The sequence below is a fragment of the Venturia canescens genome, chromosome 10, assembly GCF_019457755.1.
Source record: "Venturia canescens isolate UGA chromosome 10, ASM1945775v1, whole genome shotgun sequence".
NCBI lineage: Eukaryota > Metazoa > Arthropoda > Insecta > Hymenoptera > Ichneumonidae > Venturia > Venturia canescens.
Window position 1 is genome coordinate 15639156 of NC_057430.1, and position 24868 is coordinate 15664023.

General features: G+C 46.3%; 1 protein-coding gene across 1 annotated transcript; it reads left to right on the forward strand.

Moving 5' to 3' along the window:
* The first annotated feature begins 20143 nt into the window (after window positions 1–20143).
* Window positions 20144–24592, forward strand: LOC122417531 (fork head domain-containing protein crocodile). The gene is made up of 2 exons (XM_043431079.1): window positions 20144–22267; window positions 22618–24592. The coding sequence occupies exons 1-2, from the start codon at window positions 20817–20819 to the stop codon at window positions 22742–22744; spliced, it is 1578 nt and encodes a 525-aa protein (XP_043287014.1). The 5' UTR covers window positions 20144–20816; the 3' UTR covers window positions 22745–24592.
* Window positions 24593–24868: the final 276 nt, after the last annotated feature.

The following is a 24868-nucleotide window of genomic DNA, read 5'->3' on the forward strand; positions in this document are numbered from 1 at the left end:
TGTCATCATGGAAATTTGCATCTGTCAGTTGATAGTTTTGCAAAACTATCATTTTAAATATTTTTTTTCACGTTAATAAGATATGCTTGAATACATATCTGCAGTAATTATGCAGTTTGGCTACTTTTCCGAAAATTAATGGAATTTTTTTTTCTTCTCGCAGTTATTGATTGGAATATAGTAAGTGATATTTCGTCGGGGGAGGCTAACATTTTCCATAAAAACCATGAGTTATGGGGTTTTGAAGTTGTTGGAAAAATGCGGGGATTTGGCGTATATCAGACTATTTAGGAGTTCACATTAGGGCAGGTGGACACACACACACACCAAAGTTGCTCTAAACCCGCCCAGCGAAACCACACAGACACACACACATCGAAAGTGTTCTGAACCCATACGACGATTTCGCACACACATCAAAAGATGTTCCGGATACACATACGCGATGTTTGCGAAATTGGTGGGTGTATTCAGAGCATTTTTGATGCATGTGTGGTATTGCTGGGCGGGTTTAGAGCACCTTTGTGCGTGTGTGTGTGTGTGTGTGTGTGTGTGCGCGCGCCCTATCCTGTCGTGAACTCTAAAATATTCAAATATACCATATTTCATCATATTTTTCCAACAACTTCAAAACCCCATATCACATGGTTTTTATGGAAAATGTTAGCCTCCCCCGACGAAATATCATCAATGGTAACTAATCGAAGCCGTCCATGCTAAAAAAAAATGTCTTCCGTTGATTTTCGGAAAAGTAGCCAAACTGCATAATCAAGAGACTCGGTAGAGTCTCGGTTACCATATCTGCTAACAATAAGTTTAATCGGTACGTTGAGCTTGGTCTAAAAGCGTTTTGAAAATTTAGCACTCATTTGACTAGCATGCAGTACAGGAGTTACCTTAAAGCTCAATTATTCGATAACGATGTGGCATTAATATCACCGAATTTGATCAAATTCTGATTATTTTGATTTCGTGATCCACCCTGATTAAAGAATTAAGAAACTTCGTGGAATTGAGCTTCAATTTGACGAGGTTCGATCGAAGCTCGAGAATAAGAGTCGCGAATAATGAAATGATTTTCAATCGATAAGGAATTTTCATTGGGAAGATCGCATTTAAGGTAGATCCCGAAGAATCGTATTTCATGAGAGTCTAAATTGGATCGATTTTAACTCGATCCCCAATTAAAGATATAATCACTTTGAATTAACGTCAGAGTTAATAATTCGAAACTGTAAATACATTTTTTCAACTTATCTTTTGGCGAATGAAATTACAAGCCTTTAATTAATCGGGAATCCGTCACCGACCGGACCCCAAATTTCATTCGTCCCTGTCGAAAAAACAGCAGTTTTTTATGTCAAAAATCGCATTAGAGAGCGCAAAGGGAAATGGATCAATCAAGAAAAAAGTGTTAATAAAAAGACAAGAAGAAACAAAATGCTGAAACAAGCAAATGTGAGATTATACGAGTGCTCATTACCAATTTCGTTCAATCTTTAACGTGACATATCTTTATTACTAGTAAGACAATCGTCTCGAATTTTTTCCCAAACCTTGGTCGTATACTTCATCGTTATTGTGTACTTTTTCGTAAACTTCGTGAAAAGCGTTCATTCGTTATAAGCAAAAATAAGCGATTTTGCTAAATATTTAAAATACTTTTGCTAAAAAGCATGCCAAATTATTTATTAAGCATTATAATTGATAAAAAACGGTACCGCGATCTTAAAATCAATAGTAATATAATTTCATATAAATATTACACGTTGCCAATAATGTTGGGACCATTTTTCATAGATGACAATAGCGAATAAGCTGAAATTTCATTCGGATTTTTTAAAAACTTGTTTTTTCTCCTTTTCGTATTTTTCCCCTCCCTAAAATGAAGCCCCGCATCAATTTTTGTTGACAATAATGCTAATTTAGGACAATTTTCAGCAAAAGTAAATATTTAGCACGATTTTTTATGCACAGTCCCTACAACCCTTCTTCGTACTTGTTCATACTTACGTTTATCTCAATAACGAATGAGACGAACCCTTTAAAATTTGACAGGCGTGTGAAGCGACCAGCCATTTAAACTCTGTCCAAATGAAAAGACTTTCTTAAGAAAATCGTTTCGTGCACTAGCTTAATGGAATTTAAAAAAAGAGAGCGGCAGGGCGGATTTTGGGACGGCGGTCGTCGGAACTGGACAATCGGCGAACGGCGAGGGCGAGTAAAAAAGGATGTTAAAATGGGAAAATGGGAAAATGGGAATGGCGGGGGAGGGAGAAAAAAGCGGTGGAAAGAGAGGGAGCTGTGAGAGAAAATTCGTGCTGCAATAACATTGGCTTGACGTCGCGGTGACGCGACGTGGTATTGTCAAGCGGCAGCGCGAGGAAAACGCGCGGCCTCTCGGTCGGATATTCGGAGGCGCGCGCGCGCGCGCGCGCTTCAGAGAGCTCGGAAAACGAGGACACGAACCGTCTCGAAAAGCGGTTCTGTACATCCTCGTGGTTGTTGGGCTTAGTGGCCATCCCCGAAACGCCGCTTTCATTGGGGTAGAGAAAACGAGGAAGGGATGGGAAGAGAGCGAAAGAAAGAGGAGATTCTTGTCGAGCGGAAAAGAGAAAGAGCTGGAGCGCGAGGGGTGGACTCGGGGAGCGAGCGGTTGGCCGAGGGGTGAAACAACACCCCGTTCTCACTGGCTTGCTCCCTAAACGCGGCCAATAAAAACAACACTCCTGGGCTCACGTACTCTCGGGGAAACGGCGAACCGGAGAGAAAGAAATAAAAGGGAGAGAAAAAGTATGAAGAAAGAGCAAAAAGGAGAGAGGCGCTCGTTGAATTATAAAAATAACAGACCGTCGCCGCATCGCCTCGCGATCGAACAATTGCCCGATTCAATTCCTGTCGCCTCTCTCTCTCTCTCTCGCTCCCTTCCTCTGTTCGCTCGCCAAACTGGATCCTCGTGCTTAATAAGTGCAGCGCGAAATAGAGAGACGAGGCGAAAGAGCAGGAACATATTGTGACGGCGAATTTCCGGCTCTCATTCACTCACTATCGAAAATTCTTTTAGCGAACTCGAGCATGAGGACGCCAGAAGACGAAGGGAAAAATGAAATGTGACGAGTAACAAACTGGCCGGCCTTCTCCTCTCTCTCTCTCTCTCATCCTCGCGCTCTCTTTCTCTCTCTTCATTTACCGAGAACAAGATGCCAGGAGGCTGAGGCTACGTAGCCCGAACTCAAAGAGATAAAATCTATAAATATGTGGGTGGCGCACGCGACCCATTCCAGTGTTTGTTCAACCAGGAATAACCCTCCGGGTTTCTTCATCGGCGAGGAAAAGGCGAGCAGAAGAGAGAGAGAGAGAGAGAGAGGGAGTTGCAACAGAAAAAGAAGCAAAGCGAGAAAAAAATAAGCCCCGAAGAGGGTTTTTGGTTTTGCGGCTTAACGCCATATCCAAGAGCCGTCTCAGAATCACTATTTTATCGTAATACGTTGATACTGCGTACGACTTCATCATTCATCCCGACGGGAGCCTCGGATTCTTCAGAGCTTGTGAGAAATTCCAAAGATTTGTCGGCACGTGGCCAACGACGATGATGAGCCCGAAGTCGGTGCGGAAACTTTCACGCGGCGAGGAGTCAAAAGATTTTTTAGAAAAACAACATTCGAACACGAGTTTCAACATATTTTTCTCGATTTCGGTCATTTTTTTTCATTTTCAATGAACCGTGAGGAAAAAACTCGCAGTCAAAGTGTCTCGAGACGTTTCAACGGCTCCCCCCGAAGCCGGCCATTAACGAACCAGCCTCCAATGTCAGTGGATCCGCGCGTCGTCGATGCTCCTTCAATTCGTCATCCCAAGAAGCGGAAGAGAATTCGAGCAATTTGTCACACGAGGCGCAGCGCAAAAGGAACGAGATTTTCTGACGGCCCGGCTAAAGAAGCTCTCCGCAGGGGAAACCTCGCGATCGGAAAGTCGCGAGGGCGAGTTTAAAGGGAAAATAAAAGAAAGAAACGGGGTGAAAGTTAGTTAGCGGTAAACACAGCTCATCAATCTTCCGGGATCGTCGCGACGGGCCACCGGGTGGCGAACGTACAACGCGAACTCAAAACCGCCTCGTATATTAAGTTCTTCCGCGCGGCAGAGAGCGAGAAATCTGGCAGACGATTCGAAACATCGTTTTTTTCTCTGCCTCCCTGTCCAGAGATAGTTCGAGGCTCGAATGCTCCGCCACGCGCAAACGACACGTGTATCCATTAAAATCCGGGCAGATCTCTCGCGAGATCCGTCATTTCGGTGCTGGCTCCGAGTGAGGCGAGAAAATTCAAAGATTTTGCGAGCCTTGCCCGGACCTCGTTCACAGGGGGCTCGATCGGCTTTCTAGACCGAGAAAACTTTCGTCCTTCCAGATCGAAGGAAACCGAACGAATCGCAGTCGCGTCAGCGAGCTCCAGGATCTCCGAAGCCAAAAAACCAGGTCAACTTGCCCCGGAGCTCGAAAAATTTCTCAAGGTTGAAGGGCCGAGCGCCGCTCTCCTCGAAACAGACCTCAAACCATGAAAAGTTTCGCCACGCGGCGAATAAAAAACTGAAAGGTGCACGCGGAGCAGAGTGGGCCAGGGCTCGGACGGTCGCCATGCTTAACACTTCGGTGGACGTTGACCAATGGAAGGACAAGCCGATGAATCAAAGAGAGAAAGACAGAGAGGGAGAGAGAAAGCCTCGTAGAAGGGGAGATCGCGGAGGTTTTGGTTCTCGAACGCCACACCCTCCATTGTGTGACGTTGTATCGACCGAGAGAGGCATCTGAAGCGTATAGAAGCTGATGACGTTCTCCGGGCGCGCACCTTTTCCCGATTGTCCTCTTCCTTCTCCCCCGGCAATCATCACCCCCCAGCCCAACCTCTCAAACAAGCAGTGAGCCAAACTTCCACCGAGTTCAACAACGTCAAACGTATTACAGTCTAAGTATATTCCGTGTCTTCTCAATGCCAATCTCTCTCTCTCTCTCTCTCTATTGTGTCTGGAAATACAGTTTGTCCCAAAATCAAACTGCTTGAGAAAACAACGATTTTGGGACCAGGGAATTCGCCATTCGTTTGTAGAAAACCGAAATTTGGGCACGATTGCGAAGAGCCAGTGAAAAAACGACCGAGAATTCTCTACCAAACTCATCGGATGCTCGTAATCGAAGGGCAGTGAGAAAAAACGTCCTCGACAGGCTTCTAAGGAAGTTTAAGAACTTTAAGCAACTTTAAGAATTGAAGTTTGGAAATTTGCTAGAAATATACAGCGTGCATCTATTCGGGGATTTTTCACAAGATCTACGGTCTGGTTGTCGAGTAAACAATTAAAGAAAATCGCATTTTTTAAGGGTTGTACTTATGGCAGGCACACTCCCTGTGCGACCGTTTGGATTTAATGAAATACGATCCTCCCAACAGCGAAAAACGAAAACAAGAAAATACAATGTTTTTAGAGATCAACGATGTCTCGAGAAAGCCTTGAAAATCACTTGGGAATGGAAAAAGAAAAACACTTATATTTGAGGTTAACGAGTCATGACGACACAAACGGAAAGAAAACGGCCTTTGTCACATTTTGCTTGACGATTTAACTACGAAAGTGTATTTCAACCGCTATCGTTGTGTTAAAAATTGATCAATCTCAGCAAGTAAGTGACGCATAATTCGAATAATCGCGAGAATAAATTCAGATAGTTTTTTTGATCATGAAAAGAGCTAAAAGTTCAGTCGCTTTTTCGAAAGAGCAGCAAAAGACTGAAATTTTTGAAAAATTGTCCTCGATTGGGGACCATTTGGTTGAAGAATCCCAGAAAAAACGATTTTTTTCTCGAGAATATGGAGGTTTTGAGATCACTGAAAAAAATGGTGACCGATCGAGAGCCATTCGACTGGAGAACCCCGAAAACAAGCGTTTTTCCCACAATATCAAAATCGCTCCTCGTTATCGTTCATCGACGACTTTTGGGAGATGTTGTACACAAGTTGGTAGCACTCGAGGGGATTGTTGGGCGAAGAGAAGGGCGAGGATGTACGCAGAGGTGGAAGAGGCGCGTTTGCGAATAGACGGAGACGAGGGGATCGCGAGCAGGCAGGGTGGAGCCATAAACTTGGGGCTTTTCGTCGAGAGACGTCGAGGCAAGCTCTACAACCCCCTCGGCCCCTCCCGCATTCTGTCCCCCAACTCTCTCGCTATATATACGGCAGAGCCCTCGAATAATATTTTGATAGCGCCCGCGAGCGCACCTCCCTCTCCGGGCGCACTCTTCCATTGCCCATCGACGTATCCTGCATGTGGGAGTCCTCACTCCCTCGAAAACAAGCCACACATCGAGCCGCACCAGGAAATTATTTTTCACGCTCTATCATCCCTTCGCCTATTATCCCGGCGTCCCCTTCTGCGTAACTCCTTTTTATTTTTTATCCTCTTTCTCGAGCACGCATATATACGTTCTCGCGCCTCTTGCGTGCGCTCGCGCTTACCTGTTCTCCATTTTCGGGGCTTTCGTTAGAAAAACATCGCTCGTCAGGTAGCTTGTGTAAAGCATCGTTTCTAGACGGCATTCAGACGAGCTTGTGTGCTCCGGGCCGGTGGATTCTGCTCCCGATGACTAAATCATGATCTGCTCCTGGTTCGAGAGTCAACAAAAGTGAACCGTTGACGAGCTTTTCATTGGTTTGACAGGTACGAAGGACTCGGGGTTTTTCGGTGGGGACAAGTCCGTTGGGTGAGCAGCCATTTTTATTGGCTCCTTTTGGTCACTGTGCTTGGTCCGGAGGTTTTTTAAGGGGATCGAAGCTCGGCTGCCCGGATTCTTCCGGGGGCGAGGGAGCAGTCAATGAAAGTCAAACGGAATCGAGTCCGCTGAACTTTGATTTTCTTCAACCTCGCGAACGGCCCGGAGCAGCGACTCGCGCCGCCCTCCGCCACTGCCTGAGCCACAAAACGACGCTCTTCTGCCTTCCGAGAGCCGCCAAACTCCGGCCTTACGATCCTCTCCCTCTCGGAGCAGCCGAAGGCAAACTCGCGCCAGCCTCCGGGACCGGGTGTCTTCGGTGAACGGCGATACCGAACGGCTGTCTCTGCCGTGAACGCTCTCGCGGACTGACAAGCCATCAACCCGCCGCTTGACGCCCTCGCGAGCCGCTTTTTCTTTCTTCATTTTATACCTTTTCACTCGCGAGAACTACACCGACGTAGGTCTCGTGAATTAAAAATACTTTTCGACCGACGCACACACTCGCGGCTCAATGACTTTTTTCAACGAGCAGCCCCCCGACCAATGAACCAAAGAAATCGATTAATGTCTCACCGGGGCTCGAGCTCCGGAAAACTTTTTTGATTTTTTCACACTTTTCAACCAATTTCCAAAAATTCTTTTGCTTTTTTCATTCATTGAGGAATTATGACGAAACTAAAATCAAAAATAAGATATTTTTATTAAAAAATTGACGAGAATCGAGGATCGAACCAGCAGGAAGCCGAGCGTCAAATTCCTCCTTAAACAAACAAAATTGTACCAATTCGTTCGTTTCGTAATCTCCCCACACAGAGCATATTAAAAAATTGTTCGCCCATGAATCCTTAATCCGTAAAAATAGGGCATTCGTGACGAGTTACTAAAAGTCAAACTTTCATTAATTCTATAATCAAAGTACAAATGTATTTTTAATACTTAATTTTAGTCTCAAGGTTCTGCCATTTTTCCAACTTCTATCGTTAATATCTCTTTTAAGCATTTGGTAACCCTTTATCTTAATCGTCGTTATGGATTCCTCAAATTTTTCCTATCTACGAGACAGTTTGCATCACGAATTTAGAATTATTTAGTATATGAATTATATTGAATAGAAATGTGACGATGGAATCTCTAAGCTCCAGTATAAATTTGACGATTTTTGAAGCTTTAATTCTTCGCATCAAACGTTCGATAGCCTGACCTGAAAAGTCGCCAATCTATTCGCACGAACTTTTACTTTACTGTTATTTAAAATCAGTTATTTGTAGAACATTCGGGTTCGTGAAAGCCTTAATCTCAAGCTCAAGTGAAACAAAATATGCAAAAAAATGGGAAAACCGTTTTAGAGGCTCGCAGCCTAAGCTGAGCCATATAATTGAGCAATTTGTAACAGGCCGACTGCCTTAATGGAAAAAAACTCATTTCATTTGGTCCGTTTCGTAATGGAATGATCGAACTGCATCCGCACGTGGAGTTGAGCGTACACGCGTGTGAAATTTTCGTGTCGTCGAGATTCCCGTAATCCAAAAGATAATCCAATAAACATTGTCGATAGAAATTGGATGGAGAGCGTGAGGAGAACGAATTTTGGGGAGGGGGGGGGGAGGCCCTAAGAACGGCAATAAAGAGAAGACGATATGAGAAAAAGTATGGAAGAAAGAATGAGATTGGAACGTGAAGAATGGAGGAGTGAATAAAACTCCTGAAGGATAAAAGGTAAAGCAGTGCATGAAAACAGGTAGAGGATTTAAGGAATCCGTCAAACATTTGGGGCCTTTGTGCACACGGGGTTCTCGCGAGCTGACAAGTGCAGCGAAGCTTCTTTGCCCTCTTCCATTGGCCTCATTGTCGTCGGAGGCATCGCCTCGAGTTTCGTATTATTCTTTTCATCACATTAGTACTTTCTCGCTTCGATAATTGTTACATTTTCCATCCTCGTTTTTTCACGTAATTCGCGTGTGTTGTGGCGTCCGGGAACTCGAGCGTGTTGCTCACACGCGTTCGGAGCGATTTAGGCTTTTTTCTCCGCCGTTGTGCAGGTGATTCACGTGTGGCATTTCTCGGTTCTCCGAGCCCCTTTTGTCAGGGCCCACGTTAAATGACCGGGACAGCGAAGCGCTGGATCAAATCCTCCGGCGCACAGTCTCCGATCTTTTATATCACGAGGTCGATAAATGCAGAACGAAGCGCACCACGGCAGCCTGGATTACGGGCCCTTTCAGGACGAATCGAGAGCATAAAAAATTTCCCGGAGAGAATCTCGAGGCCGCGTTCCCTGCACATTCGTCGCGGGGATTCTCCAGTTGGACCACCGACATGGAGAATCTTTCGATCGAATTGTTCGATACAGTCATCGTTCGATCAGGATTCTGAAGCTTGAGATCGAATTTTCGTAACTCCTTTGAATATATTCGATCGTCGAATCCACGCTTATTTTTATTCTGAATTGTTACAACGAAGGAAGAAACCAAAAGAATCGATCATCCGAGCAGCGTCCTCGGCTGCTGGGCGCCTCATTCGTTTTTTCTACGAGCCTTTCACGAGCAACTCATTAATTCTATAATTAATTGTTGTATGGGGATTAGAGCTAGTGCGGCGGACAGCGACATACCGAAGTCGTAAAGACTCGGATGCCGTAGACGGATGAACGAGAAAGTGAAGATAAAAAGAGGAAAGAAGCAGCAGCAGAAGAAGAAGAAGAACGTATATTCGGATGGGCGCCTAATTCGAGATGTTTATCCAAGGCTCGCGGACGCTCGTGCATGGAGATCGTACATGAAGCCACGAGACCGCACGAGGGAGAAGAATCTAGCGAGCGTACGTACGCAGTGTCTCGGGAATTGCATCGAAAGTCGCTGGGATCGCTGGATCAAGAAATTCTGAGCAGAAACTTTTTTCGGTATTTTTTTCTCGGATGAACCGTTCATGAGATATTCGCCGATTGATGCGAAAGCCAATCCGCTGCGACGGTCAGCGAGTCCGGAGTGGGGGAAGCGTCCACCGCGGCGCACCGGTGCCACGCCCCCTTTGTCTCGACGATCCTCTCCATTGGTCAACCTTAATTGGTCGATATCTCGTGAGCGATGCATCCGAGAAGAAAATTCCTAAAGAGTTTTCTCTCGGGAATTTCGTAATCTCCGGATCCCCCTGGCTCAAAAAGCCACTTTCGTGACACCCAGTACTCAACACGAAACCATAAAATGGGCAGATTGAGAATATCCCATCTCGATCTTCTCAGCAGCTTCTCTTAATTCATACGCTCTACTCTGTTGTTCCAGCTTAAGCTGCTTTAAAGCGGAGCCTCCCGTAGCAGCTCGAGGAAATTTATTAAAATGGTTATATTTTAGCCCCCGCGCGGGCGAGTCTACGTATCTCACGGTCATATAGCTCACCGAGGAGGAAACGAGGAACTGGGAACGTAACTATTTCTGTATAACTCCTAAAACTGAGGAAATCGATAAACGTGAGTGGTGCGAATCCTTGCTGCGGAAACTCGAGAGAAAATTCCTGCTTTTTCGAGTTCTTCGTTTCATTTCGTGGCTTTTTGCTCCACAGTTTGAATGCTTTTCGAAAGAGTCGCTCAAATGGCCTAAAAATTGTTGAATTAAAGAAAAAAAAATGGAGAAATTGTGGTTCCATCTTTCGGCTCTCACGGTTGAAAAACAATTGAAAAAATTAAGGCACTGGGAGCGAGTGCGCTCGAGCCCTGCGAGGCAGGGATCGGAGGCCGCATCGTCGTTTCGTCTAGCTACGAAACGAAGAAGCCTGGGAAACGAGAAGCTTTTACGAAATTCACCCACAGGAGAAAAAAGGGGGAGAGAGGAAAAGAGAGAAAAGATATTGAATTACAGAGGCGAGTGAAGCGCGGGAGGAAAAGGGCCCGAAAGCGACATCGACGGAGACCGCGACGACGGTGACAGGGAAACCCGACGTTTCTTGACTGTCATGACGCCTCGGAATGACGCAGTCATCCTGTCGGCCACACACACGCAGACACACAACGAACCAAACTTGAGAATGGAACGCGAGCTTTTCGCTTCTGTCAGCTCTCGAGTCCGAAGGGATGAAACCGTTTTTATCTTCCACGAGGATTCGAGCATCGAAGCTGTCAAACGCTCATGTGTGCTGGGGGCTTGGAAATCGAGTGGGCAACCCAAAACACGGTGGAGAGAGGAATCGATGGAAAAACTGCGAAGAGACTGAGAGAAAGGGGAAAATTCCGTTCCATGTGCAAATCGGTTTAACGAGAGAACCGTAGTGTTTTTCCTGTTCCTCGTTACTCCGACGTTACACCCATTCGCCAATAACGCCCTACCAAACGATGAAATAACAGGCTCGTTCGTCCTCCTGATGGAATTGGCTGTTAAGGGGCCTGTGGAGGAGACAATTTTGCAGAAAATTTCAACAGGATTTTTTCAGCAGGAAAATTCAGCACGTTTCATCGATGAATCTTATGTGGCACGAAAAAATCTCGAGCGATGCTTAAAACCATATTTTTTGCTCATTCCAACGAGAAGCTCGGCTGATCGAATTCCATTAACCAAAATGTCAAAAAGTGAAACAAGTAATTCTGCGAACAAGGTTCTTCAGCGATACTTTAATGACAATCGACATAATTTCAAGGATTCGATTTATAAAATTCAATTGAGGGAGATTCGAGAAAACGTCGGGCCTTTCCGTTCGATTTTCATAACTCAATCGCCTCGAAAAATTTTTCCCTTCGGTTCCGGCACAAACTGTCGTGCTGAAACCAGCGAAAACACAGAATTTTTACGAATCACGTGCGAGCGGAGTTGAACGGAAACGTAAAATCTGGTAAACGCGATAAATTAATAGGCACGTTGTAACGAGGTGAGAAAATAAATAGTGCTTTCGTATAATTATCGAAAAATTAGTGACATCCTCGTAAAAATAGTGTGCATGTGCGTTGTCGCTGTGAAAGGGAGAAGCTAGTGGAGGAGGGAGATGAATATGAAGCATAGGAAGCTCCGAGTCTGTGCTGTGTTTGTTCAGCCGCAACTTCTCTAAATCTTTTGTGGCTGTATCGAGCAGGCTACCGAGAGAAGATGTGAGGGAAATAGCCGGGGGATTCGGGCTGGTTTTGTCTCGTGCCCGGTTACATATGTGGCCAAGTATGGAATCCGTCTTTTCCCTAACCCTGTCAAGCAGAAGAGTTTGGCTTGAGGAATCCTCGAAAAATTTCGACGGACCCTCCCGCAGTCATACGAGGCACTTATTAGGATTGATTGATAACACGAAAACCCATCATTCACTCCTATTTTCGCAGCACATTTTTACCGTCCAATTTCTTTGTCTATGCGAAGCTAAATTTCTGGCCAATTATTTCGATTGATGAAACAACCACGTACTTTGTATAACGGAGCGTTTAATAATAAAACAAACGATCGGAGCAACGACTCCAGGTTCTTTAATCTCGAGTATTTTATCCACAAACATTGAAGATTTTTCCAGAAAACATGTTACAAAATAACGATTTGTTTGTCTCGAGAAACATCCCGGCCCATCTAGAAACTTATTTGACGAATAAACAGCCAAGATTATCCGACAAAACACACGCGAAAGCAAATCTATTTGTGATTATGGGGGGGCAGGGTAAACACGATTACGTGTCGATGCTTCACTTTTATCGGTAAGCAAATAAGCATTATTGCATCCACGATGAAAAGAGATTCATTGTTTTCAAGAGTTCTTCATTCAGCTTGAGCTTGCAACGATATTTTATTTACATTGAATCTGCTCGGGGATGCTCGGCATCAGGAAAATGAATATTCCCAACTTTTCTCACGATATCTCAAAGAAACTTTGAGAGGGATCGAAAAATTAGCAAAGTTTCGCAAAATCTTGACAAAGTTTCCCTAAATTTTGGATGCTCGATTATCGATCAGATTTCTCAATAGAAATGACAGGTTCGTGAGCAGGCACAAGAAGTGTTAAATTCTCCATCTTCTCTGTCGAGCACGAGAGGATCAATGAAGAGAGATTGTTATGAGAAGTTGCGAAGTGAAAATGATGTTGACTCGGGGGTTGAACTCGTCACTTCGTCAACTCGAGCAGCAGCATCATCACCGTCGGAGCACTCTATGCTCATTGAAGAAATAAAGATGAGCAAGAGAGAGAGCGAGAGCGAGGGGGGGATAGAGATAGATTTTGGTAGGTAATACTGCTATGTCGTTTAGCTCCATGTCGTTTGCTCGGAACACAGATCGGCTGTCTAAAAGACACCGAGCAACGGCCAAGACAAACCTTAAATGCTTGTTAACCAAACAGTCGGAATTAGCCGCGCAGCGTCGGTGAGAGCACTATCGCGGGGTGTGGTCCCCTCGAAATTTCTACCGAGAGAGAAAATCCGGAGGAGTTTTAAGCTCGAAAACAAGGAAGACTTCGGAGGCTTTTCTCCTCGTCTCGGGGCAGCGAGCAACTTTGCAATGATAAATTTCAACATTTTGACAAGAATAACAATCGCTGGGGCTTCACGATTCTTTCGATGCGCTTGAGGCGAGTCTTTGCTCATGAAAAAATCGACTTCAATGACGGATCCGACGAAAAACGTTTGACCAGTTCGAGTCCTCGTTCGTCTCGACACTCTCGATCTTCGGTCAATTTTTTATCTCCGAGATTATCGTGCTTTCGACGCTTTTCATAACTCGGGAACTTTGCTATCGAATAAATTAAGGTTGTTACGCGTCTCAAATTTTGAAGGGTTCGTCTTATTGGTTGTTGAGACAAACGTGTTTAAATATGAAAAAAAAAATACAGAGAGTCATTGGGACTCGTGAAAAATCGCGTTTATCTTTTCATACAATGAATAAACGCTTCTTACGAAGTTTATGAAAAACGTACACAATAACGATGAAGTATACGACCAAGGTCTGGGAAAAAATTCGAGACGATTGTCTTACTAGTAATAAAGATATGCGTCACTCGTACAACCTCACAACATTTGCTTATTTCGGCGTTTTGTTTCTTCTTCGTTTGGCCCATTCCTGTCGCAGACTTCTGTCTTTTTATCAAAACATTTTTTCTTGATTACATAAAAAACTATAGTTTTTAAGCCAGGGACGAATGAAATTTTGGGGGTCCAGTCAGTGACGAATTCCCGCTTAATTAACGGCTTGTAATTTCATTCGCCAAGAGATGAGTTGAAAAAATGTATTTGCAATTTCGAATAATAAACTCTGACGTTAATTTAAAGTGATTATACCTTTAATTAGGGAGTAAAATACGATTCTTCGGGCATGATCTACCTTAACGAAAATTTCTTCATCCGGACCGCGATTTGAACATTGGTGGCGAAGGAAAACAAATAAGTAGCGAGAGAAAAATTTCGAATAAGAGAGATCGAAAGGGGATATAAAAAAGAAGTGAAAAGCAAAATAATTGAAGGGGGAGGAGAGCGAGAGTGAGTCAGAGAAAGCGATTCGCGTTTTTACGTGCGTGTTTTTACGCAATCACACCAATTTTTTTCCTCGTCTCGTCGTTGTGCAAACGAAAGGCTGCAATCGGGAGGATAATAACGAGGAATAATAAGAATAAAGATGAGAAAGGTGCAGAGAGAAGAAAGAAAGAGTGATGCGAAGCGAGAGACTCGCGCCTCGCACCTGTGAACACGGAGCCGTCGAGAGCGCGGGGATCACAAGCAAAATATTATTTTCCCCAAGTGCCGCATTATTCGTACCAGATACAAATTAATCACTCCCCCGCGTTAACGAGACAGCGATTCGTTTCGCGTTATCGTCGCCCAATCGTTATTTTCCTCCCGTTATTTGTCTTGACGGTGCAAGCGTGCGTGCGTGTCGAGAGAAAAATAAAAGTCGCAACAGAGTCGGCAGCAGCAGCGCTCCGAGGAACTCGGCCCGTGTGCCTTTCGGCAAAATAATGGAGCTGTCACGAAAATCGCTTGTCGTCGCGGATGCAACGAGATTATTGCGTTCGCATAGGCCGCCCGACCGAAGCCGTCTGATTGAAATCCTCCCCCCGCATCCCCTCTCAAGTCTATTTAAATACGCACGAGCTGCCGTGCGTCAAGAATAAATCGAAAGAGAGAGAGAGAAAGAGGGAGAAAAACTTATCGAGAACGGGAAAAACAGCACGCGGAGAGAGAGAGAATCAGAGCTCCGAACGGCTGAAAAAGGGTTGCCCGCGTGTGCATGTAAGGAACGCACAAAGCTCACGCTCACACCCTTCCGTACATGCGACGAGGACAGAAGCCACTGGAAGCCTATCTGTTGCAGCCAACCGCGGAGTATCACTGGCCCGCAAACCGCGCATACAGATAATCCTCCTCGTTCCATTGATATGCTGATGGTGGTACTTGTCGCGTGAAATTGCCACCCGGTATCCATATTGCAACGTGCCATTTACTCTGCCCCCGTGGCTCCGTGTGCGCGCGTATACCTACATTTGGACGCGTATTGTGCGCCCCCGTAGACATCCAGAAGGAGAAAATATATGCTGGCACGTAACATTGTGTCTGGAGCGCCCGGATTTCGATTCCGACGGACCTTTTTTCAGGGAGCTCCTCTACCCGATTATCTACGAATATTGGATAGATAGTCGAGAATCCGGAGCAGCTTCAATCCTATCGCTGTGCGCGCACGCACTCTCCGCCGATCTCGCGTTCCCATTTTCATTTTTATTAACCTCACGGTTTATCGATTTTACATTTTTACTCTCGTGGGAGGCCGAGTCGCTGGGGATTTAGTCAGGAGGCTCTCTCTTTTTGTCTCTCAGGAAAATCAACGAATCGGAGCAAGAGTCTCAGCAGGTTTACTCGAGAATCCTGGGACTGCGGGGCAACGTTTTGCAGCTTTTGGATTTTTCAAAATCCCGAGTTCGAACATCGCTTTTTCAATCCTTAACGATATTGCGGTGGAAAAAGGCTGAAGAAGATGAAAAAAAGGATTGAGAAATTTGACTCACCGGAAATGATCACGCGCGCGTACTTAGAAAAAACGGTTTCAACGCACGTAGGAATTTTTCTTCGATCGAAATGCTTCCGGAGATTTAACATAAACTGTGATGAGCATTGCGGGCGGTGAAAAATAATTTTCCAATTGATAACATAATTTTTCGTCCGTCGTATTTTTACCTAAAACAACAACAAAAATAATAATTCATTAATATTTTGTTGGATTAATCAAATGTGGGTGAAAATATTGAAAAAATCTGTCGATTCAAAATCAATCGAATTGTTGAGTTGAAAAAGATTTGATATTTGTTTCGCCAACCGTTATCGTAGTTTTGGCTTGAAACAATTCAGCTTTTTCGAATTTACCGATCCTTTTTTTCAGTGTACTCAAAAATGTGGGAGGAAGAAGGTTCGAACTGTTTGTTATCTCGGGACGTCTGTCGACGGATCGGGGAGAGAAAAGGAGAGCGAAGCGGACATAATTTATCCGTCGTTGGAGCAGCCTCGTACGACTTTTCTCTTCTCCTCTCTTTCTCTTTTGGGGAGAGTATAAACCGCGGAATTGAGTGGAAGCGAGACACGATGCAGGCCGTCATTTGTTTCGAAGTAACGAAATTTAGCGCGTGGGCGCCGGGCGAATTTCGCTGCGAAACGAGGAGATTAAAAGCCAAGAAAGAAAGAGACTCGATTGAAAATAACGCGCGAAAAGTCTGCCAAGTCCCTGGAGATGTTGCTCCGGTTACTTCGACGTCGATTCCACGAGCACGAAGTTTCCCATAAAAAACGAGGATGCGACAGAGCTCGGTAACGCGATCGGACAGCGGGATGTGCCGCGCTTCGTCCAAGGCTTGGAGGGGAACCTGTCGGGAGCTCCGGAGTTCTCATTTCTGGAGGAAAACTTTTCAGGAACTGGGAAGTTGCCTGATACGGGTTTACCGAGTGACAGTAACGGTTCTGCGGCGGTGTGGTCCACGTGGAATTGAATTTCATCTCTGTACAAACAAACCCAGAGAGACGACGCACACGCGGAGATGCGAGCATCTCGGTGACATTATTTTCTCGGTTTTTCGCTCGAGGATGACGAAACTTTCGTCCTCGATCGAGGAACGCCGGTTGTCAAAAGTCCACGGGAAAGGAGCGACGCGACGGCGGACCACGCGCTCCTCTCGCTTTTAACGCTCTCAGACTCAAAACCGAAATCGAGGTTTATTGTTTCTTCTTGTTGGCAGAGAGGGGAAAAAGGGTGCACATTATTATCGTAACGTAGAGTTAGACGCCGGGCGTCCGCACGAGCTGTACACACTTCGCTTCTTTTGGGATAGGTCATGGGGTGCAAGGACTCGCACATGCAAACCGCGGCACACAGACGCACCTCAGCTCGTTTATTTTCCAAAGCTTTTCAAATTTCCTAAACACTCGAGCTTTCTTTACTCCCTCTCTCCCGCTCTCACAGCAGATTCCACTGATAAATGTTGCCGCGAGTATTTCTTGCTGGGAATCGAGATCGCGTAAACGTCCGTTCAGATAAACTCTCATGCGCGCGATATTTATTTCCTACCAATCAAGTTATTTGTTGGACTTTCTTTCGAACGAACTGTTCGTCAAACCTCGCGCACGCTCCCCCGTTTAAAATGCCACTTTGTGGGATGGCAACGCCAATAAAAACGAGGACAAACATGCGAGGAGGATAAAAGCATTTGGAAGCAAACAGTCGGTGCCAAATTGATGGACAATCCATCAGTTGAATCGACCATTCGACCGACGCTCGTTGGTGCCTTGCGCCTCTGAAAGCCCGGAGACAAGAAGCAAAATCCTCAAGATCGGGGAGACTGGAACTAAAAACGATTTCAAAAAGTAAATCGTTGTTTCGAATAGAAACAACCTTGCTCTGTCTTGGATGAAAATTTGGGTTTTTTCATTTAAAACGAAATGAGTTATGAATCGCTTTTTTGACGAACCGTTTTTGTCCCAACCGACCCCAAAATCGGGGCAAGTTGATCGAGTATCAGTGAAATTAATAAAAACGCATAGTTATTAATATTATTTATTTGGTTATTCGAACAATTAATACAAAATATTGACATGAGCGAATGTAAAGATAATTGTTGTCCATAAGTGTGAGAAAAAGGAATATTTCATCCTCATCCTCGTCATCAAAATCAGAACTGCAGTTTTTACACACATAGAATATTATATATTTTTACTGGCACACCTTGAGTAGGCCCATTTAGAGCACTCATGCACGTAGACACACGTCAACCCCATACCGCTGTTGGCCTACTCACCCCACACTGTTTTTTTAGCAACAAAACGTTCTACCAGCAAATTATATAGCGATAATTGAGAAAAATATTATGGACAATTAAATTGATCGATATATGAACATTTATGGTGAGGATTATTCTAATAATTGGAAAAAAATCGAGGCAGCGGGAGATGGATGAGATTGACGTAAAAATTTGCTCTTGCGTGCCTGGATTTATGAAAATTCTTGACTGTTCCTAAACGACGTGTCGCTCCGACGCGCTGGGACACATGAATGAGACAGAGGTCACAACGACCAATTATATGAACCTGTTTATTAATCGACTTGCTTTAACGAAGCAAAATGCTTACGAGTCTGCAAAATTATTAATTTGGAGTGAATTGATCGTTGGTGCCTCGGAGAGGTATTGAAAAATAAACGCGAAAGTTTGCGTGCAAGCAAAAGCATAATGCCAGCGACGAATTGTGCTTTTGACACAGGAAGAAGAAAGATATCATCGTTCGATGAATTATTGCCAGAGAACTCCAGAATTAAGATTGTACCGGAATCCGAAGCGGGTTCAAGGTCGACACGAGGCGGAGCCATAAATCACGTAATCCAAGGTTTCGAGGTGGAATATATAGTTGAGGATTGAGCGACATCATGAATAATATGGGAAGCTGAGGACACTTGCCTCGTGTCCTTTGCGACGACGATGTTTAGGTGTCTGTCTCCCCGGGATCTCCAAGGTAAACGTTTCTCTTGGCATCTTAGTGTGTACTCTGGTCGCGGACCGATGACTGAGGCTCGCATCACTTGTTCATCAAAAGCGACGGACGGTGGGAAGCGAGGAGGAGAGGAGAAGACGAGGGTCAGGGATGTTGAGCTCGGATGAAGTTTTGGGTAATAAGACGTGTACCATCATGAATGGCACTTGGACGAGGCAGAGTATACTCGGAGGGATTTGCCAGACGTGTACGTATTTATGGATGGAGATAAAGTGCGCGATGGGGTCGCTGCTGATGGCTGCGAGGGGGGCGAATCTAGCAGGGAAAATTCGTAGCACGAGTCCACCACTCTCTTGGAAAGATGGTGGCAAAGAGAGGAGGAGGAATCGAGAGAGAGAGAGAGAGAAGGTGTCTTTGGAGTGTTTTTGCAAGCCGGGGAGTCGAACCCTTGGAAAAACAGTCGCCAAATTGAATGGCTCGAGTATAAAAACTGGCTCTTTTCACTTGCACGTTAATATTCCATATCACACCCTCTTTGTCCATCGATCCTTCGGCTTTGTGTTCCCTCAAAAGACGAGTATACACACGTCGGCATTGAGCACTCGAATGCGCCCTCGAGCTGCTTTTTCCAACTTTAGTGTCGAGTGTATGCGCGATCTCCGTTCGGTTTCCCTTCGTTAGAGCAGTTTGGCTCCAGTGACTTGCCGAAAGGGAGAGGAGGACGAGGGAGTCTCGCGATGTTCCGCAGAGGCGAGGGTAATTTTCCGGCAAATGGCACAGACGTTCTGTGGGCTCGAGAAAGAGAGTGGGCTCGCGATTGATGAAAAACGAGCTACCTTTCCGCGAATTTTCCACTCCTAAATCGCTCCCCTTTATCCCGCTTTTACGCCACGTTTTTTCGACTATCTGTTTCTCGTCACCGGGACGAAATTTCGGACTGCGTTGGCAAGAGGAGAGAGGGAGTTCGCGGCAGTGGCCGAGAGAGCGAGAGAGAGGGAGAAATAAGAGGAAGAGTGCCGTGGGCGTAACTCGACTGGCAAGGTGGACTCGACGGTCTCGAAGCGACGTCAGCTAAAAGTGATCTACGTCGAAGAGGCTCGAGGTGTCGAAAGTGAATGGGCGTGGGTCCCACGAAAAGGGGTGATTCCAACGTCGCTTCGAAGCTCCGCGGTTGGTTCGAGGGCGCTCGAAAGGCGTGGCTCAGCGGGCATTCCCAGCCAATGAGTCTCCCCTCGGAGTTTCTATTCCGGGCAGGACTCGAGGATTTTCCTGATTTTTCCTTGTTCCCTCTTCTCCCACGCAAAACTGCCCCGACGTCGAGGCTCAGCGGCCGCGAGGGGGGGGCACTCGGCGGAGAAACACCGCGAGGATGCTCGCAAGGCTCGATCCGGCCGGTGGAGGTGGTGCAACCGTCGGTGGTAGTGGTGGTGGCTGGAAAATCGTCGTACTGGTCCGCTCTCGCGCAGCTCGGCAACCAGCTTCGACTTGGAAAGCCTCGACACTCCGCCACGAGCAGGACGAGAGGCCCCAGTGTGTTTTTACTCGGGGCTGAGTAAACGAGCACCTTGTTGTGTATAATAATACGATACGAACCCACACAGAGGCGCACAGAAAGAGAGAAGGAGCGAGCGGGAGAGGAAGAGAGAGTGAGCGAGTGTGAGAAAGTGTGTGTGTGTGTGTGTGTGTGCGCGTCGACGAAAGAAAGAACGAGGAAAGAAAGAGGCCGATTACGCGCTGGAATCTCTTTGGCTATCGGGTATACGATTTTCGATTTTTCAACGCGACCGCGCTACGCGCCTGACAAGAATCGTTTGAACCTTCCGGAGTTGGACCGTGCTAAACTTCCTCGAGAGTTATTTAAGTGTGAAGAACATTCGATTTCGAAGGAAAATCGATGTTCCAGCGTTCCGTGACAAAATCCGGTGACAAGTACAGTGAAGTGATCCCCGCCGTTTTCCTCCTTTCCAAACGGTCCCTCATCGAGGTATCCTCGCTCTTGGATTTAATTCTCGTGCGATGAGCACCGCGAGGTGATCCGGAATATTCGGCGAGTTATCGGCACCGGGAAGTGTTTCTAGTGGCTCATCCCCGTGCAGGCTTTTCGTCGTAGTTAAGAAAATCTTATACGTTCCCGTGTAAAAGTTGCTCCCCAAAATGCACACGCTCTTCGGCGAACAGAATGCCTACTACCGGCACGCGACGGGTGTCCCGGTCGGCATGGGGACACCCTCGTACCCGGGGGTCGGCGCCGGACCCGGTTACTACGAGCAATACCGTTACGGAGGCTACGCGACAGCGGCGGGCTACCCGGTGGCGGGAATAGCCCAGCAGCACATGCACCACCCTGGCAAGGACATGGTGAAGCCGCCGTATTCTTACATCGCTTTGATAGCGATGGCGATACAGAACGCGCCGGACAAGAAGATCACGTTGAACGGAATCTACCAGTTCATAATGGAGCGTTTCCCGTATTACCGTGAGAACAAGCAGGGCTGGCAGAACTCGATAAGGCACAACCTCAGTTTGAACGAGTGTTTCGTCAAGGTGCCCCGGGACGACAAGAAGCCAGGGAAAGGTAGCTACTGGTCGTTGGACCCCGACAGTTACAACATGTTCGACAACGGTTCGTACCTCAGGAGGAGACGGCGATTCAAGAAGAAAGACGCTTTGAAGGAGAAGGAGGAAGCGCTCAAGCGCCAGGGGATCGTCACCGAGAAGAGGCTCGAGGACACCAAGCCCATGCTCACCGGAGGCAGCATACAGAGCTCGGACCTCAGCGCGAAGAAACTTGGCGCGATGGACTGCAAGCAGCCGAAGAGAGAACCGATGACCGAGCAGTCCCACTGCATGGCCAACACCGTTGGAAAATACTCGGCTCACGGAATATCGACGATCCCGGACGCGAAGACCGCGACGACGAGCAGCGCCTCGTCGGTCATACAGAGCTCCCTGGGACACCAGTCCAGCGGCCACCAACCGGTCCATCCTGGCCACCCCGGCGTCCACCAGGACGTGACGATGAACGACGTCGCCATGGCCCTCGACCCAGCCGCCTTCAGCGTCGACGCCCTCATGACCAGCCGCGAAAATTCCGGCGCTTCCCTCATGCCCTCGAGCAACAGAGAACACCCGCATCCCCATTCCCATCATCCTCACACCCTCCAACATTCGCACGGAGCACATTCCAACCACGGACACCCTCTCATGACTTCCGCATCCAGGGACCCGATGAGCTCGATCGCGACGAGAGACCACTCCGCCAGCACCGCCGGCACCGCGAACGCCCCTGGCTCCGGCGTCGGCAGCGTCGTCACCGGCTCCACGACCACCACGACCAGCGTTTCCGCCGCTGCCATGATGGCCTCCACCGGCTACGGACACGTCACTTCCTCCAGGCTCAACCCCTCGCCACCCACGAGCATGTACCCCGCTTATTGCCCGACCACTGCCACCGGCGGATACATCATGGATCATGCTGATTACAACGTCGCTGCTACCGTCAGAAATCATGGGGCTGGACACACCCAGTGGTACCAGGAATCCGCCAGTCCCGATCCAGGCGCCATTTACCAGGATACCCAGTCACCCAGTTGTCAAATGTACAGGTAAGAAAATCCTCGGCTCGAGAACCTCTTTGGGCGAGCTGGCACGATCCTACCGGTTGCTCAACGCGGTTATTGACTCGACAAAAAAAAGTTATCCAAAGGACCACTTTCCCGATCATTCTCCCAAAGTTTCTTATCAGAATTGGTTATTAAATCGCGAGCAAGATGAGCCAGGGCTCGGCGAGCTCTAGCGTCCGTTGGAGCCCCCGTTTTCTCAGACTGAATTTGTCCCCGACGAAGTGCAGGAGGCAGAATTTCGTTCTGTGCATCGTCAGGCTTGATCCGGTGCGAGGAAGTAAAGTAGAGCGCGATGAATGACGTTGTTTTTCTTTTTCTCGATATTTTTATAGATCAAGCCCACCGACTCCTTTATCCTCGGGCGCGGCGCCATCGCCACCGCTTTACCACCGCTACTACCAAGACTGCAACGCGGTAAATACCAGCGGAAATTTACCGATAACGCTTCACAAGTACTGAGAATACAGAAACTCAAGATCCCTGCCGAGGGATCTTGATCTGTCGACGGTCAGTCATCACGGCCATTACCACCATCACCACAATCTCCAGCTCGAGCAGCATCACCAGCAGCACAATTACGTCGATCCTTGCCTCGTTTACGTTAAGCAAGAGTGGAACTCTTCACCGGAGGAAATGTCCAAGGAATGGAATTGAAGGAGGCCGAACTGCGAGCTGCGGGGGGGAGGTTACGAGAACGAGACTAAAATCGAAACAAATACGACGCTCTATCATAAACCGAACATTTGCGATTCGAGCAAAGGTGATAAAAACGAAAGGCTGCGACGCGGTGAGCGGGAGTGAAAAAAGGAAGGCGAAAAATAAGAGTAAATATTCGAAATTAAAATGATTGCGGAGCGAAGAGAATCGACGGGGGACACCTGTACAAATTTATCGCGATTTCGTATGTACTGACCTGACCCAACTTGGGCAATTCTCTGAAAAAAAGGAAAAGAGAAATTCACATTTTTTTCTGTCTTTTCTTTCAATTTTGTATTTTCCTCTAGTTCCTTCGTGTCAGTGTTTCGCGTCGTTGGTGCAAAGTTTCTGTCCACGAATAGAGCGAGATCGTCGGGGCAATCGACTCTTTTTCACTTTCTCCTCCTCCCCATCGCTCTTCTCAATAATTAAGTTTTTCATTGCTCTTTCTCTCGACTCCGCACGTTAATAGACAACTGTGCAAACGCACGGATAACGACGAGGAGGAAAAACGGTGCAAACAGGGGACCGCGCGAACCGACGACGACGCGGTTTGCTTTCGTTTTTCCTGCTCCCTCGCATCTCTCGGGCTCTCTTTTTGCGCGGGGCAAATATATTTGTTTGCCGATTGTCTGCGCTCGTCTCGTGCTCCTCGCGGGGCGCAAGGTGCATGTGCGAGCGACCAAGAGGAGAAAAAAAACGAATAAACAATTACGCTCCCGTGCGCACATGTGCGCGAAGCCGAGGCAGGGGGCGACCGGGCAAAAGAGTTTTTACAGCAGGTGAGGACGAATCAAAGTCACTCGTCGAAATTTTGCCGCTCCTCCGCGATTGAAATATACGATTTTCGCACTTCTCCACCGCGGAAAGGAGACGAAACGGAACGAGAACGAGAACGAGGGAGGGCGTTGGGGGACAAACTTGTTAAATAAATTCTTCGTGATACTCGGGATAGAAAATGTCAATGTAAAAACAAAATGCGCATTTATATACTTATATACATACGTAAGAGATGAAAGAAAAAATAAGGAAGAAAAAAAAGCGATGAAAAAATAAAAGAAAACACGAAATAAAACGTCATTCCTGAGGACTCGCGACACTAAATAAAAAAATACCCAACGTTCGAGGACGTTCGTAATAAGAGAGATAATTTATTCGATGGTACATGTATAGAGAAGCGTTACGAAGGAAACGAAAGCTTATTATTTGTAATATTGCTTGTAACGAAACGGACAAAGCAACGTTATGTGAATATAGACGAATTATTAAGGGAGTAGAAATTCGAGGCTCTTTAACCACGCGACAACGTGAAAATATTCTTTATCGAGATTCTTAGATACTCATTCTGCGTGTATATTATTAAATTAAATATATAAAGAGTATATAAATACACGATATATTATAGCAATAGATTGTATAGTCGATAGTCTATATAAATATATTATATATATATAAAATAAATATATATAGTATATTAATGTAAATGTACGATAGTAAATGCACGTTTCGCTGGCAGTGGAAAATTCATTATTATCATTACCACTTATTATTATTAATAGAGAATTTTTCGCGAATATGCAAACGTTCCAGAATAAAATATTATACAAAGAATGCGAGTTTGGATTATTCATGGTTGTTTTACCCAGACCCTCTGTTCGCTGCTGTTGTCCATTATGAACATTTTTCCAAAGTTGAAAAGCTCCAGGTCGAAACTGCTCCAGAAGGTTTTTTCACATGGATTTTCTCGTATTTGTGGTTTTCGACTAATTTGTTGAAATGTCGAGCCAAAGGGAAGAGACCGAAAGGCGAAGAGCGTGCTTCGCGCGTGCTCGAATCGTCGATACGTTGCGGCGCCATGAGCCAAACATCGCGCTGACTAAATCACTC

Excerpts from the sequence above, each read along its gene's own strand:
- LOC122417531 (XM_043431079.1), top strand. The coding sequence starts at position 20,817 with ATGCACACGCTCTTCGGCGAACAGAATGCCTACTACCGGCACGCGACG. Across the intron at positions 22,268-22,617 it reads CCCAGTTGTCAAATGTACAG|ATCAAGCCCACCGACTCCTT; the intron begins GTAAGAAAATCC and ends ATATTTTTATAG.